At 38.6% G+C, this 15,944-nt stretch overlaps 2 protein-coding genes across 3 annotated transcripts; both read right to left on the reverse strand.

Moving 5' to 3' along the window:
• Positions 1-1,228: 1,228 nt before the first annotated feature.
• Positions 1,229-8,963, reverse strand: ndfip1l (Nedd4 family interacting protein 1, like). Of its 2 annotated transcripts, XM_086176673.1 has the most exons (8): positions 8,775-8,963; positions 7,493-7,580; positions 6,351-6,481; positions 5,465-5,524; positions 4,830-4,917; positions 3,697-3,821; positions 3,305-3,371; positions 1,229-2,456 (listed from the first exon to the last, which is right to left on the reverse strand). In XM_086176673.1, the coding sequence occupies exons 1-8, from the start codon at positions 8,802-8,804 to the stop codon at positions 2,353-2,355; spliced, it is 693 nt and encodes a 230-aa protein (XP_086032799.1). In that variant the 5' UTR covers positions 8,805-8,963; the 3' UTR covers positions 1,229-2,352. The 2 variants fall into 2 exon arrangements, with proteins under 2 accessions (XP_086032799.1, XP_086032800.1); XM_086176674.1 differs by lacking the exon at positions 5,465-5,524.
• Positions 8,964-9,461: 498 nt separating this feature from the next.
• endou2 (endonuclease, polyU-specific 2) lies at positions 9,462-15,184 on the reverse strand. The gene is made up of 7 exons (XM_086177052.1): positions 15,044-15,184; positions 13,675-13,834; positions 13,283-13,388; positions 11,510-11,631; positions 11,083-11,195; positions 10,725-10,878; positions 9,462-9,824 (listed from the first exon to the last, which is right to left on the reverse strand). The coding sequence occupies exons 2-7, from the start codon at positions 13,774-13,776 to the stop codon at positions 9,570-9,572; spliced, it is 852 nt and encodes a 283-aa protein (XP_086033178.1). The 5' UTR covers positions 13,777-13,834; positions 15,044-15,184; the 3' UTR covers positions 9,462-9,569.
• Positions 15,185-15,944: the final 760 nt, after the last annotated feature.

A 15,944-nucleotide genomic window follows, 5' to 3' on the forward strand; every position in this document is an offset into this window, starting at 1 on the left:
ACTGAAAAGAAAAGAAGGCTGTCATTCACATTACCAACTGAATGTATCCCAGGTATCTCAGGCTCCACTCAGAAAGCCAGTCATCATCGGACTTTGCGCTTGGTTGCCAACCGGTTGGAGAGTTTCACACCGATCTTAAGCTTTCATCAACATCCTCGCTAACCTGGGGGTAAAGTCGTTTTTAGGGACAAAACTGCACAAACGGAGTGGATGATGATCAGTTTCACAAAGGCGGTCGTCCACATCAGTGCATTATCAAAGACTGGTTTCCCAGCATGAGTCACCTGGATGTGGTCTTTTATCATATTGATCACTATTGAGCTTAAATCCTCAAAACAAATCCAGAAATACACAAGGCAAAGACTCAACCAGTTTGAAAGTGATGCGCACTGTTTTGATGGAGGGGTCTGTTTTGCTAGGAAACAGTCTGAAGTTAATCTTTGAGGCTTTTTTTTTAACTATTTTAATAATTTGAAGTATTTGCAGCATCCAATGTTGGTCCACTCCATGTCAGCTTCATAAAGTATTTTACTGCCCGAGTTCTCTGCTGTTCTGGTTTAAGAAGATCCAATGCCAGGACATATTCCTCTCCATGGTCACCGTTTAAATATGAATTTGCAACATTTCATTAGAGTTGAACCTTCTCCAAAGCTTATTAGATTTCCACCATTGGTCTCCAGGGCAACAGATCATGTAAAAAGTAAACCAGTTTAAAAAAAAAAAAAAAAATTTTAAAAAGGATTCGGGTATTTAGCCAACTAACCCACAAAGCTTTTTTCACAATACAGGGCCCTGCTGATCACATCACCCGTTCTATGCGCGCAGGGAAGAACTGCCTTTAAAATGTCTGATTTTTCACACATTCCTGGACAAATTTAGCAAACAATGGTACATCTCATACGAATGTCATCTTCTGATCTGAGTCTTCTGATCTCTGTGTCAAGAAAAACCCTTGAAATAGAGAAGTTGAAAATACAAAATAGCACAAATCAAGGTTGATTGTGGTTTTGTTCACCCACTTCAGCCTCTGCGTGACGAGTCATGTTTCAGAAGTCTTGTTGCAAATCTTGTTATCATTCTGGCTTGTCAGGAATGATGGACCGATTCGAAGAGTCTCACTGTAATAAATCAGAATTCAATTGCACAATCAATTATGTAATGTTTTGGTAGCAGAGAGCAGTTGAGAAATCTTATACCCTGAATTTAAAAAAACACTAAAACAATCTGGTACGTTGTGAATTGTTTTTATTAAACTGTCCGACACCGTAAGTTTTACTTCCCGTGTATAATTCCGAAGTCTAACGCTTAAATTTCTTGTGATAAAAAAAACGTTAAAAAAATCATTGCACTTCCACTAGCGTAAGCAGTCTTTCTATATTTCCTCGTTTCATTTACAACAAAAACAAAGAAAGCCTGCTATAAATAATTATAATCCTTAAAAAGGATTCCGAATCACAACTAGTATACACGCTTACAGTTTCGCCGGGAACCAGTTGTGGACCCTTGACTTTAAAAATCCCATGGCGGGGAGTCGTTTTGTTGCCCAGAATCATTCAACCGTACGAGAAAGTCCAGTGAGAAACATGTAATTACATCACCGGCTGCTCTGCATCTCTGCCCTTCAGCTGGAATACAATTACGATACACAGAGAAATACTGTTTCTAGTTACAGGGGGAACTAGTAATGAATACTTAATAAAAAAAAAACGGCCAGGTCAGCTGATGTCAAAAGTCAACCCTCAACCCTCTGAACTCTTTAGTCTCGACCACTCATAAAAATCAGCATGTGATCCCCCCTCTCTTTGTATAATTTGAATACATTTTTAGTTACTACATTGTTTAACCGTGTCCAAACATCATGGATCACAGATCCAGCGCAATTTTTTTTTTCTAACATTGCACTAATCGACCCGACCTTAAAATCTCAGCCGCTGATCCACTGAGCCGGCAAATGCATTCAGCAGAATAGGGACTTAAAAATAAATAACTACAAGACTGCCCTCAGGTGGTTAGACAGGAGAACAGTGCATGCTGTTGCTGCTGCTGCTTCTTCTACCAACAGATATTAAAACAGTAAAAATAAGGCATTCATTTAGACGTCACAAACTTCAAAACTGCAAATAGCACTTGACAAGTCACCACTAAACAAATGAAGGGTTTATGGGATTCTCAGCATTCACTAGTTTACATGGGGTGGACAACTGGCGCTGTATCATCCTAATCATGTCAAATGCAGATGAAAAAAAGGGTGTCTTCACTCCCTTTTGATCGGTTTTGAGATGGACAGTGTGCCGCAATTAAAAAGGGGAGGGGAAAAAAACTGTGGTAATGCGGGTGGAGGAACTTGTGGGCTCAGTAGATGAAGAGGACTCGGGTGCGGGGGAGGGTGGAAAAGGTGTCGGCCATCTTGCGGACTTTGGCGTAGTTGACAAATCCTCTGAGGAAGAGCAGGAAGCCTGAGGAAGACCGGAAGCAGCGATGAAAAGACTGTTTTACTTTAACCCTCGTGCAATCTTAAAATTGTGTTTACTCCCCTTGTCCTATGGGTCAAAAATGACCCATAAGACAATCTTTGTATCCCAGTGGTGTACAGCCCACATGGAAACATAAACAAAAAAGAAGTACCATTTTTTTTAATTATGGGGTCTATTTAGGAAAAGTCATAAAATTTCAAGTTGGAAAAAAATAGGTTATGGTGTTTTTTCTATAGCTAAACATGGTAGTGGGTCACTTTTGACCCGCAAGACAACACAAGGGTAAAGATCTCCAAATTACAACAAAAGATAATCAGGCCAAAGAAAAGAAAAAAAACTTGCAAGCAAATGATATCCTACTCAAATAAGTAGCTGAAATTTCATCAATTTTAACTTGTCATATTTTTAGTTTATGTTCAAATGTTTACAGGAAATCCTATAGCCGCTCTCCTATTTGGCTCTAAGATCAGTCATTTTGCCTCCATACTAAAACAATTCCGTGTCTGTTCGTTGTTTGGTGGCAAGCAGGGATTTTTTTTTATTAACCCATTCTAGCAAAGATGAAATGCAGCCACATTTGCAAATTCAAAAAAATAAACAAAACAATCGAGACCCAGATAACAACAGCTGAACAATGAGCAGGCACAAATTAAAAAGCAAAAAAAACTAGGCTGAATGGAAGTGAAGTTGTGTGATAAATAAAATGAATAACAAATAATAATAATAACAAGCTACCTGCTCTGCAGCAAACATTGAGTGTTTAACAGTTCGACACTGATGTAATGAAGTTTCAGAAGATATTGAGGCGTTATCAGAAATGTTTTACTCACCCAACACCAGGAACACCCACCACAGCCAGTACTGTCCATCGAAGTAACCTGGGAAATATGTTGAGAACTGGAAAGTCCAGAAAGACATAAATGACTGGTTAAAAAAAAAAGAAAGAAAAGAAAATACAGTGCACTGGTTTAACTCAAAGTAGTGCTGCAGTATTGAATGAAATGAGGAGGGTGGATTTTTCAAGATTTCCTTTGGTAAAAGCTCAGTTCCAAACGGTCAAACCACTACAGAAACAACATTAAAATACCAGAGGGATCTTTGAGGCTTTTGGGTTGTTTGTGTGAAAGAGCAACACATTTTACGGGTTCGGATGTGTGGTGCGGACTGCAACGTCCGGGGGCTGGGGGTGAGGGGGCTTGCATGCATCTGCTCCTTCTCATACCCTGACTATAAGGATCCATTTGATGAGGGAGAGGCCGAAGCCTGAGATGGCCCCGTAGCGGCCAGCCGCTGAGGTGGTCAGACAGAACGACAGAAAGAAGCCGATCCAGTTGAAGAGGAACGCCACTGGGATGGAGAGAAAAAAAAAAAAAATTATCAGAACTATTTCAAAATATAGCAGGCAAAAAAGTGCAGTAGAACTGAAATGGGAGTGGAGGTGCAGACGACAAAGCAGGCTAATATGAAAAATAATATTCACCAGACCATTTTAGTTGAATGAATTTTTGAAAACGTCAATGAAAATTAAAGAGCTTTGGAAGTCATTTGTTGTTGTTTTTTAAAGATATTTTCCAGCATGATCATTTTGCTAACTTTGACACATTTCCTGATTTTCTTCATTATTTTCAAAAAATATTTTTTTAATCAATCAACTTGGGGCAAAAAGGATGAAGACATTTGGGAAAAGAAGTAGGAAATGCAGCATAGAATTCATATTGCATATCACAGTAAAATACTTCATATATGACAATACTCACCATCCCTTTAAAGGTTGGTCTGACCTTAAACTACCCCCTGCTTGTATAATGCTGTATCATTCATATCACTGAAAACTTAGTTTAAAAATCATAGAAACACGTGTGCCATTTATCAATACAGTGAGAAGAGTTGTAAGAGTCATCCATAGACGTAACATTCGGTTTGTCTTGTATTATTCTTACTAACAAGGGTATTACTGTTTTCTCAATAGGATGATGAGCCAACAATAACAGGACACTGTCTAATCAATATCACATTGTATTTTGGTATAATGTTTACATTCATTACAAACTGCTTAAACTTCATAGTAAAATGATTACACAAAGAGACCTTCTTGAATCACATGTGATCACATAGTTTAGCAACATGTATATTCAAAAGCGCGGTAAAACGTGAGATGCTGCTTATCTGACAGTAAGGACTTGCTACAGGCCATGTTGCAAAACCAGCCCTTTATCTTCCTCCATACAAATTGGACAGTTCCTGTTTTTGCCCAACAGAGGAAGGTCTGTCCCAAACAATCAGTTACGCCCTAAGCTCGAAGGAAGGGAACATCTGTGGGTTCGAACCCTGTTTGGGACAGGGGCTGTGACTTACTGAAGAAAGTGAGCATGAAGATGCCATCATTTCCTATCCTCAGCTGATCAGCATCCTCAAAGTCATCTCTGGTCACAAAGTCTTCATCCTGTTATAGATTAAAAAAAATAGTTATGCTACAGATAAAGTGAACTATTATAACACATGATAAAAAAATCCCAACACAGCAAAGCCGGACATTAGCAGAACTTTCCAGAGCCAAATGATAAATATCCATGTGGAGCTAATTCCAGTCTACGGCGAATCAAATCAGATTTAATACAATTGAGAATGCCCTGGAGCACAGTGGAACATAGACACTGGGGTCTAAGTAAATTGGGATGGAGCCGAGGCAAAGCTTCTGCTATTGAAAACCAAGATTTGCTGACGACAGAAAGTAAAAGGAGACACAGACTACCGACAAGCTGATGGGAAACGTCACAACACGGCAGGCACACTTAATGACCAACACTGACATTTTAGCAAAAGGTCTGTTACCTGTCAAACTCAAAGCAGAAACACTAAAGAGCGTGTGCAGCTATTAACTACGCACTAGTTAATCTGGAAACACATACATACAAGTGCGGGTGCTGGGCACAAAGACGTCTGTGATTTCAAACACCGAACTACAACTAAGACATTTCCACCCAGTTTACCTCGAGCGAACAGCGAATAACATCATCAAATGTCTCCAGTCGTTCCCTGTGCTGAGGCTGCTGCTGAGCGCAAGGCGGCAGAGAAACACAACACCGGCAAATCAAACAGTGGCCCCCGCATGCAGTGAGATACAAGAGCATCATCGAGACCACTAGGGGGTCACAATGCAGCTGCCATCTTAAATATTTAATTCCTAAGAGAACCAATGCTTTTTTGGGGGGGGTTGTTTATTTTTGTACAGTAATGCTCAATTACCAGAGTCCTCAAACTATTCAGCAAAACAGAAAGGCTGTTCAAATTTACATGTATTTTACCTTTTGCGGGGCTATAGTGACAGAAAGACTGCTTTTATGAAGGATGCATATTAAAAAGCCCAAACATGCATTTAAAGCTACAGCAACTATGCGTCAGGTGTGAAATACAGAAACAGCTGCATACATTAAATGATATTTTCAAGTGTTTAACCAAAGGAAAAACACTCTTCACAACCATAGATTAAATTGATAGCGAAACGAAGAGGGGGTTGCGGTTTTCAAGTGCTCTGACAGAATCTGGAAACACCTGAAAATTTATTATTAGAAGTTTACAGACGAAACCATGTGAGAAATGCAGTTTGCTAAGGGCTGCTTGGCGCTTTGAAAAAAGTATTAGCAGTAGTCCTGTAAACGTCTGCATATTTGTTCGTCGAGCAGGAACAGTAAATGTTTTTTAATAAGGCAAAAATAATATGTATTGCTAACAACACAGGAATTTTTTTTGATTTTTTCTAATACTAATATGTAGCTCTGCATATGTGTGTGTGTGTGTGTGTGTGTGTGTGTGTGTGTGTGTGTGTGTGTGTGTGCGAGAGCACTCAAGCACAAAAAAGGAAAAAGGAAAACTCACTCTTCCGGTTACCAGGGGCACAGTAGTCTCAGCTTTGCTTCTTTCTGCTTCATCATAGGAGGGCAACGTTGTTGCTACATTGTAAGATGGAGGCTTAGGGAAAGCCCCATCATCCTTGTAGTCAAAGTAGGCTGGAAAAAAAAAAGAAGAAATTAATCACACAGCCACACAAACACTCCCTTTACACTGAAGGAAATTGCCTAGATGTGTGAATGAGAGAGTGAATGGTTGTTCATCTCTCTATGTAGCCCTGTGATCGAGATCCAGGGTGTACCCCGCCTTTCGCCCAATGACAGCTGGGATAGGCACCAGCATCCCTGTGACCCTGAGTGTAGGATAAGTAGTAGATGATGGATGGATGGATGGATGGATGGATGGATGGATGGATGGATGGATGGATGGATGGGTAACCACAACTTCTGCCCACAATCTGTGGCTGTTTTGATTATGGCACAATATAAAAGCTCATATGTTCTGGTGACTATTAAGATAATATGAATATATGATATTCACACACCTCTATACTTTCTTTAAATGGCATAAAGGAAACGTGGCACGGGCACAAAGGATTGCTTGATCAATAGATGTCTTGTTTCAGGTGGAAGGAAATACTCTCTTAGCAAAACAAACCAAAGCACAGATATACAAAAAAAGATTCCTGATTTAGTTTGTCTGGAGGAGGCCAGAGAACAAAATGGCTAAAGTTACTGGATTCGTTTTCCGCTTTTGATGTCCATCCAATTAGGACTGGCGAAAGTACTACTGCACTGCTTCCTCTCTTTTTTCGGAGGTAAAATACATTACCTATCACCATTGCTCTCTATTCTTGCATTCAACTTTAACATAAAATCTACCATAGTCGAAACTAACTATAAGGGGTTAGTTTCTTTAACAGAATTAAAATGTCATCTTTTTTAGCTGGTGAAAAAATATCTTTTTTCCGCTGATCTTTTCAAACACAACTATTTTCAGTGTTTCTTGCATCGGGAGACAAACTATAACAAGAATCAGAACTGATCAGAGGACACATACATAAGAGTCCGTTTTAATGCCAGAATACAAAATCACACTTCGGACTGTGCACCTTATATCCGATCGCTTAGAAAGAACATAATACTTCGTATAAAAGCCCCTGCGCTTACCTGCATTATCCACCGCGACGCTGCTGTACGGGGGCGGAGCGTCAGCTGCTTCCTGCGGACGTTCCTCTGAGTCGTCCTCATTTGGCAGCTGCAAAGACAGAAACCACTTCCTGGTAAACTTTAGCTTACCTTGCATTTATCAGCACTTGAAGGTTTTCCCAGTGACATTGATTAATTCAAATATGCAAATTTGAATTTGAAACCCACAAGTCATGGGATTGATAAACATTTATCGTATTTGAAGGTATCAAAATAAACAGAAACATGAAAGGAGTGGAAAACACACTTTTAAATATGAAAAAATGCGATTATCAACTTTACGTAAAAACAATGTACTATGCTTGCAGTTAGCACATAGCTTTAGATAAAAAAACATGTTGTTAATCAACTGATAGCTTTCCTAAACATTTAGCTCACCTGGCGTAAAGGATCTGATCTATGATCTGTAGAATGCGACTTTATTTAGGCTCATCCAACCCGTTCGTTTTGCAACTATTTATGTTTTAATTCATTCAATAACTTTATTTTACATTGGACAGATAATTTAGTATTACTTAGATAATGGTCATAATGAAAAAATTGACTTTTAAATATATATAGAAAGGAAATAATTCTTTCCATAAACGAATCTGATTGGCCCTATTATTCAGAGGTCTGCTGGGCAAGCTGGAGAATTGTATGAAAACAAAATAAAGACAGTTTACGTTTCCCCCCGAATATTTTCATTTTTTCGAACATTGGAAAATAAATTGACTGTTTTTTTCCACTGGACTGATTTGGCGCAGATGTATAAACCACCGGTTGCCACCACACTGAAGTAGGTTAGTGGAAAGGATTAAACAGTTATAGCAACACGCCCACAGTTGTATATGCTAGCGACAAATTGGGTACAGCACACAAAGAAGCTCTTCTCTACGGTGTTGTTTTGCAAGCAAACGTTTGACAAAGCTAATTTGATAACATTGCAATTGTATAACGTCCTCCCCAATTAACGCAAAGCGTCAACATTGCCCATGCAAAGAAACTTGTGTCAATTGCAAAGCTAGCAAGGACGTGTTCTGTAGTAAGCATGCTAACGCCTCACCCGAAGCTATCGATGATTAATTAACGACAAAGACATCTCGCTAGCTAGAATGCCATCATTTCCAATGGACTGAGACGTTTCAATTACTAAAAGCTATTCAAGTTGGGTCATTATAAAAACCCCTTCGACACTAAAATGCCATGTTAAACGCGGTTGCTAGCTTTGAACAGATTGTTTCGACACAGAATAATCTCGTACCTGCTGGTATCTGGCGCTCGGCTCGGCCATTCCGACTTGAACGGCGACGAATAAACAACCACGAAGAAACTTGATGTCAACACCGCAAAACGAGAGGAAATTATGTAACAGATGATGCAGACTACAGAGCCAGTCCTCGAAACGCCACAACAAAAACCTGCTTCATCCTCGACCGTTCAAACTAAGGTCAAGTGTACTTTTTCCACTCAAAATAAAATATACTACTTCCGGTTAGCGTCTCGATAACAAATTGAAATGTTATGGTTTGGTGATCGTGTGGTGGGAATATTTGAGCATTGAGAAGCGATTTCTATCTAATCGTTCGTGTTTTCTTGGAATGATTAACGATTTGAAACGCGAATTGACATGACATGCTCTTATTTTGACACAAACTCGTCCAATTTAACTACACGCTCGGAACATTGACGAAGCCATTGCTGTGCAAACGATTGACGTCATTGACCACATTATTGTGACAGTGATTTAAAGGCATGCGGAAAAGCCACGCAGTGAGATAAGAGAAAAAAAAATGATCAGCTGAAAACAACAAAACAGGGTTTCAAAGTACGTTATGTGAGAAGTTTTGATTTAGCTTGAAAATCAATAGCGATCTTCGAAAATATGTGGTTACTGACAAATGCTGAGAAACGGAGAAAAAAAACAGGCACCACAGGCTTGAAAGGTTTTATTGTATCTTTATTTAAAATAAAAAGACAATAACAGCACCTATTACATTTTTCATGCAAGATCAAGTATTGGAGAAGTTATCTCAAATTGATTTCTTGTCTTTTTTTTTTAATGTTGGCTCTGGTACTTGAGGAGCACAGGGTAAGTGGTTCCTATGTGCTTTTGGTTATAATGGTGGCAAACAATTTCCACATCATAGAAACTGAACTGGACTTTTACACGCTCGTTGGGTGAGGTGAGGAAACAGAGAGTGTAGAGGGCAAATTCGAACTCAGGGCTGACACCAATGAAGATGCTGCCCTTTGGCTTGATACCATTCTTCCAGCTGAACTGTAGAGCCAGGATGTGCTTGTTCTCGTCAGGCTGTGGCAAGATAACAAAAAATGAACTATTTCAAGCGATTAAAGTAAAGAAGAGAGGATAGTGAAGAACTGTCGATCACTCTCACATGACTGAGGAGACGAGTCATGGATGGTACATGTGAGGAAGACAGAGAATTGAGACTACTGCTCAGAGGTGGTACATGATTTAAGTGTTGAATAAGGCCCATTGGTGCTACCAGCAGGTAAGAGATAGGTTTAAAAAATATAAACATTAAATGGATCAATGTTTTTGGAAGTTCACAAATGGCTGATAACGGATGCTGGATGTTGACAGATAATTTGGCTATCCCTGAAAATTTTAACAAATTGTTGAACTGAAAAAAAAGCGGTGTCAGACAAAATATAAATCAAAGCAAATTCAGCAAGTAAGATGAAAAAGGGATAGAGCTGAGGAGAATGTCGTGTGTGTGTGTGTGTGTAGCTGTGTATAAACCCGTGATGTGTATAGGTTGACTTGGGAGATGAAGGACATTGAAAATGGGTGACATTTGTGTGATGGAGGAATCTTAAATTTAGGAAGATTAGGAATTAAGAGATTAATCTAAAACCTAAATCCAAAAAATAAATCTAATCTGATCTAAAATATATAGTGTCTTCTAAAAATCGAGAAATAGCGTTTCCATTTTAAGTTTTGTAAATGTAACATATTTTCGCTTGGGTACTATACACCCACTAAATATAGAAACTGAAAATAATCGATGTGACTTACAAATTAAAATATCTAAAGTCCGAATACAAAAATACAGAGTCGGTTAAGACTTTATCATTTCAACTTTGACATGAAGCTGCAGCTTTGTTTTTTCTCACTGCTGCTATCTCGTACTCAATTCAAACATGCAGCGCCGCGAAAACCCCAGAAAACACTGAAGAAGCAATGTACCTTGGGTGAGTGTGCATTGACGCTGTAGCCTTTGTAGTCAATGTGTCCCAGCTTCTCTTGCAAGTAGAGCTGGATCCAGTTGTGAAAGCCAATGACAGTTCGCCCTCCTCTAGTCTCTCCAACGAACACATGTTCAAAGCCTGAAGAGTCTGGCCTGGTGTGACAGGGAGAAGAAGCACCGTTGCAAAACTCTAAGCTCAAGATTTCTCTGGATAAAATGCCACACTATGTTTTTATTATGCAAAATAAAGTCGCCTGTTTTCAGCCATACTCATGGTGAGTGGCTCGCACAGAGACAGATGCCACCATGGTGTGAGATTCCATTTGACATCTGAGAACCGTGTGAGGTTTCACCCACCTGCTGGAACCTCTTCTGGCATAAAGTTCAAACCAGATTCTGTACAGCTGCTCCTTGAACTCCTTCTCATCACTTGGCGAGAGGTGCTTCTGTACCAGGTATTTATGGGCTATCTGAGAAAAATAAGAGAAACAGAGTAAAGAGAAAAGAGAAATTTAGCATGTAGTCATTCACTGCCGTATAATCCAGTAAGACAAATAAAATCAACATTGAAAGCAATACCCATAAAGTAAATTCTTCTGCGATGCACACAAATACAAACCTCCATGTGTAATCTTTTTGACAAAGGTTTACATATACCATATTAATGGATCCTAGTAATATACTGTATTTTTATATTTGTGGCCCAGCATTAAGCTAATAGTAATTATAGTAACAGTAATTCAACAAATTGAACGAAAGATAAAAAATAAAAAAAGAACTGTACCTTCATGGTGGGTGTCTTTATGATAGAATCCAGGAACTTGTGGTTCTCTGCCACCTCCTCAGGAGTTACAATCTCTGGCTCGCCTGTATCACTCACGTAGTTATCCAACAGGGAGATAAAGGCTGCAGAAACATGAACAAAGATGCTTCAAAAGTCTCCTGCTGCACTTCTGACATGAAAGTAATCCTGGGAATAGCTCATTGCAAGTTTAAAAGTTATCAGATCCAGTAAACGTAAAACCAGAAATCACAACCTGAGCGAGGTCCGAGCAGAAATGGTAAAGTAAGTTCATATTTCTTCATCTATGCTTTTTATTGGATTATTTTATTGGTGTCTATGGTCTATGTTTCTGGTTCCTACCTTTACAGCAAAATTACTCTATGACAGGGTTTTAGCATCCCCCCCCAGCCTACACTAACACTGACATCAGCTACGTTTGCTCATTATGGAAAGAAGCCCAGTATTTGTTGATGTTTGATAAAATTGTCATTGTCACCATCTTATGCATATTTCACCGGTTAACTTTATATGTCAGATAGTCTTGTTTCTAGCCTTTGGGCCTTTTGTCATCTGGTTTTTGTATACAGGTCACAGGTACTGTTTGCATTTGTCAAAGACTCACTGAGTCCTCTCAATGGCCATTTAAAGAAGTGCATGCAGTGATTTTACCATATAATTTATAACACATACTTATGGATAGAACACAGTGACAACATTTGTAAAATAATAATGATAATAATAATAATCACTATTATTATCATTATTATTATTATTATTATTGTAATAATCAAATTAAAATGGTGCCCCATGGTGACACATCAGGAAGAAATCACCTTAAATTAAGCTTGAAAAATCATTCAAATTTATGGTAAAATTGGTTAAAAATTAATATTTAAAACCTAAAAAAAAATAACAAAGTGCACAAAACAAACACAGCAAAAAATATATAAAATTGAATTTTTACATACATATATACATACATATATATATATATTTATCTAGAGAGAGAGAGAGAGAGAGAGAGAGAGAGAGAGAGAGAGAGAGAAACAGGAAATGACATCTTCAAATTGAGCAAATATTGGTCTTAAAATCAAAAAACTTGGATAATCTGTAAATAAAACTTAAAAGTGTAGCATGGTTTAAGGCCAGCTGTTCAGTTTCTATTTCTGTAAAATAGAATTAAATGAGCATGTGGGCTGAGGGAAGATAGGAAGGCTCTTGAAACAGAGTTTTGAGTCCAACTTAGATTCATCTGGCATGAAAATAGGTCCCTTGGCAGCTCAGTGTACGGACTGAGCACGGACCTGGAAGAGCAAAAAAAAAAAAACAAGGGGGGCAAACGTGTCCCAGCAGTCAACCATCATATGAAGAAAGGCTTACAAGAGAACACAGTTTTGAAAAAGAGTATCTGTGCAAGCAGACAGGCAGACAGAGCCAGTGCATTGAACTCTGTCTGCTCTGTGATTATGCAACAGGCCGCTGTTCGTCATAAGGAGATTATCAGAGGATGAAAAAAAAAGATTAACTCCGGAGGGAGGTGACAAAAAGGACATTACATGGAAAATCGTTCAACTGTTTTGTTTGACAGAGTGATTTTGTTTGGAGTTAAACACTGCACTTAATCCAGGAAATGTCCCCGTGCACTCAATCATTCGACATTCGACCAAAAACAGCTAGAAGATAATCTGTTTGGGCTGACAAAATACAACCTGCTTTAGACAAAAGTGTGTTAAGGTGTAAGTTATTTGGTCAGTGTTACCTTCTCACACTCACCTAGAAAAGTCTCCTTTTTGAAAATGTTCTCATCAACAAATGTAAACAGAGGAAACCCAGCTCCATCACTGTTGTCGTTGATGGCCATGTTTCCTCCGGCTTTGCCCTGCAGGATGGAACATTGGTCATCCAAACTGAAGCTAACTTTGAAATAGTCTCTTACAACCTCTTTTTGTGGCCTACTCTTTCACCTAAGTGTGTGATAAGTGCTTGTATCGTTTGTATTTGTATGTTTTTTGGATTGATTTGATGTTAATTGAAATTGTTACCTGTCTATTTGGATAGGTAAAGTTTAAAAATTGAGAACTTCCACCCTTCCATTCATCTGTGCAGCAAACAATGCAAGAGCCAGTGTGATCATGTCTGTGTATGTGTTTGTGTGTGTAATGCACCTGCAGAGAGATCCTGTAATCTGTCCCTGGTTTGAGTCTGTTGATATCATTGTCCCATAACTCCTGCACCATGGCTGATAACTCTCTGTCACTCTCAATCATGATAGGTCTGCCTCGGTCTGTTTGCGTTCCAGCAGATGTGAGTTTTGCCTTGGGGTGTCTATGACGGGAGAGCAGGGCAGAATTAAGTTATTGATTTATTTTTTTGTTTAACGCTTTCAAAATTCAACAGTGACAATATGATGAAGTCAAAACAAGCAAACAAATCAAACAAACAAATCTATATTTTCAATCATCATTTTATTACATTTTGGCCAACTTCCTATACTCATTAACAGAGCATTTTTATGAAGGGTGATTTTGAAGCGACAAGAAAAAAAAAAAAACTAAGGAGTGATGATAAGGACAGACTGCCTTGGGTAATATGAATCTTAGATTAAAAGAGTTGCAAGGTGATTTTCAGAAATTATTCAGAATTTTGAAAAAAAAAATGAAATCCTGGTACTATCATCAAATGTAGTTTTGGAAAAATCCTTTTGATATTGTCTTGCTTCACCTGTGTTGTATTTCTTGGTGGATTGATTTCAAAAGTCAGCAGGAGATTATCCAAACAATTCTGAGAAACTATCATATTGTGCCACTTTTGCCACAATTTGGCAAAAGATGGAAATCATAGCCAGATTTATTTGTAAGGTCAAAACCTGAAATGTCTGGGAACCCCTGTTCAAGATGTTCCAATTGATTGATTGATTGATTGATTGATTGATTGATTCTATATTATGTATTTATTTTTCATTTCTTTAACAGGCTTGTTTTCCCCATGGCTTTAATATTTAGTTTATTCATTTTTCATATTTCACTAGGACCTGGTTTCTCAGTGATTTTAAATTCTTTGTATAGCCATGGGGGGGGGGGTCCCAAAATTTGACTGCGGAAGCCATTCAGAACAGTTAACCTAGAGTATTTCAGGGAGAATTATAATGTTAGAAAATTATTTTTGAAAAGGCAAAACGGTTAAAGCAGCCTAAGATCGCTCTGTACTGATGCAACAATAGCTTCATTGGAAAATAGTCAATCGTTATCTGGAAAAACAAGTGACTGGCAATGTTAAAAAAAATTCTCCTGGATAATTGAAAAAAAAGCAAACAATTAAAAACATCAGACAAGGTCAAAAATACATGAAATACAAAAGTACATGTCAATCATGAAGGTAATTGAGGCCTGCCACACAGGCAGGCAGTTAATCCATCCAGCAATGCAGCGCTTGTGTTCCACAGAAACATGGCAGACAGCGCACTTTACATCCGCGACACCCGACTCTGAGGGACTGTTCACCACCGTTGGACCCCTGACATCAAAATCCACTGACCTTTTCCTTCCAGCACCTTCCCACTTTTCTGAACCAGTGAGGGGAAAACAGGGTCAGTGCAGCTCCTAGGTGTCAGTCAGGTGCTGCCTCCGGTGGTTTCCTGCGTTTGTGAGAGCAGGTGTCTTTGGGGGCATAGTAGCAGTCCAGTCAGTCGGTGTGCGTGGAGAAAGACAGGGGCTGGGGGGGTGGACATAGAGCACGAGGCAGGGGATGGGACAGGATAGGAGAAAGGGGCCATTTTAAAGGGTTATCCCCTGTCAGCAACTCTAGCCAAAGGGATTACACAATGTTGTCATCTCTTTTAAATCTCTAAAGGCTAAAACATTGGCTCATTGTTTCTTTAGTATTTCATTGTTTCTCTCCATGTCACAGCATAACCTCTGGATTACGAGGTAAATATGGGTCATTTTTCAGATGGCAAGATTTTGTAAAGGCCCATGATGCACTTAAGGCACCAGAGAGGTTTTTTTTACTACCCCCCTAAAAACCAGAGTTGGAGCTCCCTTTTTGATTTGGCAGTAGTTTACAGCATTTGTTTAAAGGATAGATTTAGGTACGTTTTGATTCTTATCAAAATTTGGAGGGCAGTGACTCTGCTGTTGACAATCATAATTATATAGTATAAAAAAAACCTGAAACAGATTAGCTATAGATAATCATGATTAAAACAATAATCGCATGAATTTTTATATTTATGGCTCATATTTTTTAATCTTCCATCGTTGTTCCATTGTCTATGCCTTTATGCATTCTTATTAAGTGTCCCTGTCAGTGGTAGACAAAAAAGGGAAATAAAAATAATTAGAAAAAAAAAAATTGAAATACATTAAAAGCAGAATATAAATCTTAATAACGACTTTACCACCCTGAAAGAAACAGACATGACGTAAATAAATGAAAT

The sequence above is a fragment of the Fistularia commersonii genome, chromosome 29, assembly GCF_037954325.1.
Source record: "Fistularia commersonii isolate RoL2024-O1a breed Wild chromosome 29, RoL_Fcom_v1.0, whole genome shotgun sequence".
NCBI classification, from domain to species: Eukaryota; Metazoa; Chordata; class Actinopteri; order Syngnathiformes; family Fistulariidae; genus Fistularia; species Fistularia commersonii.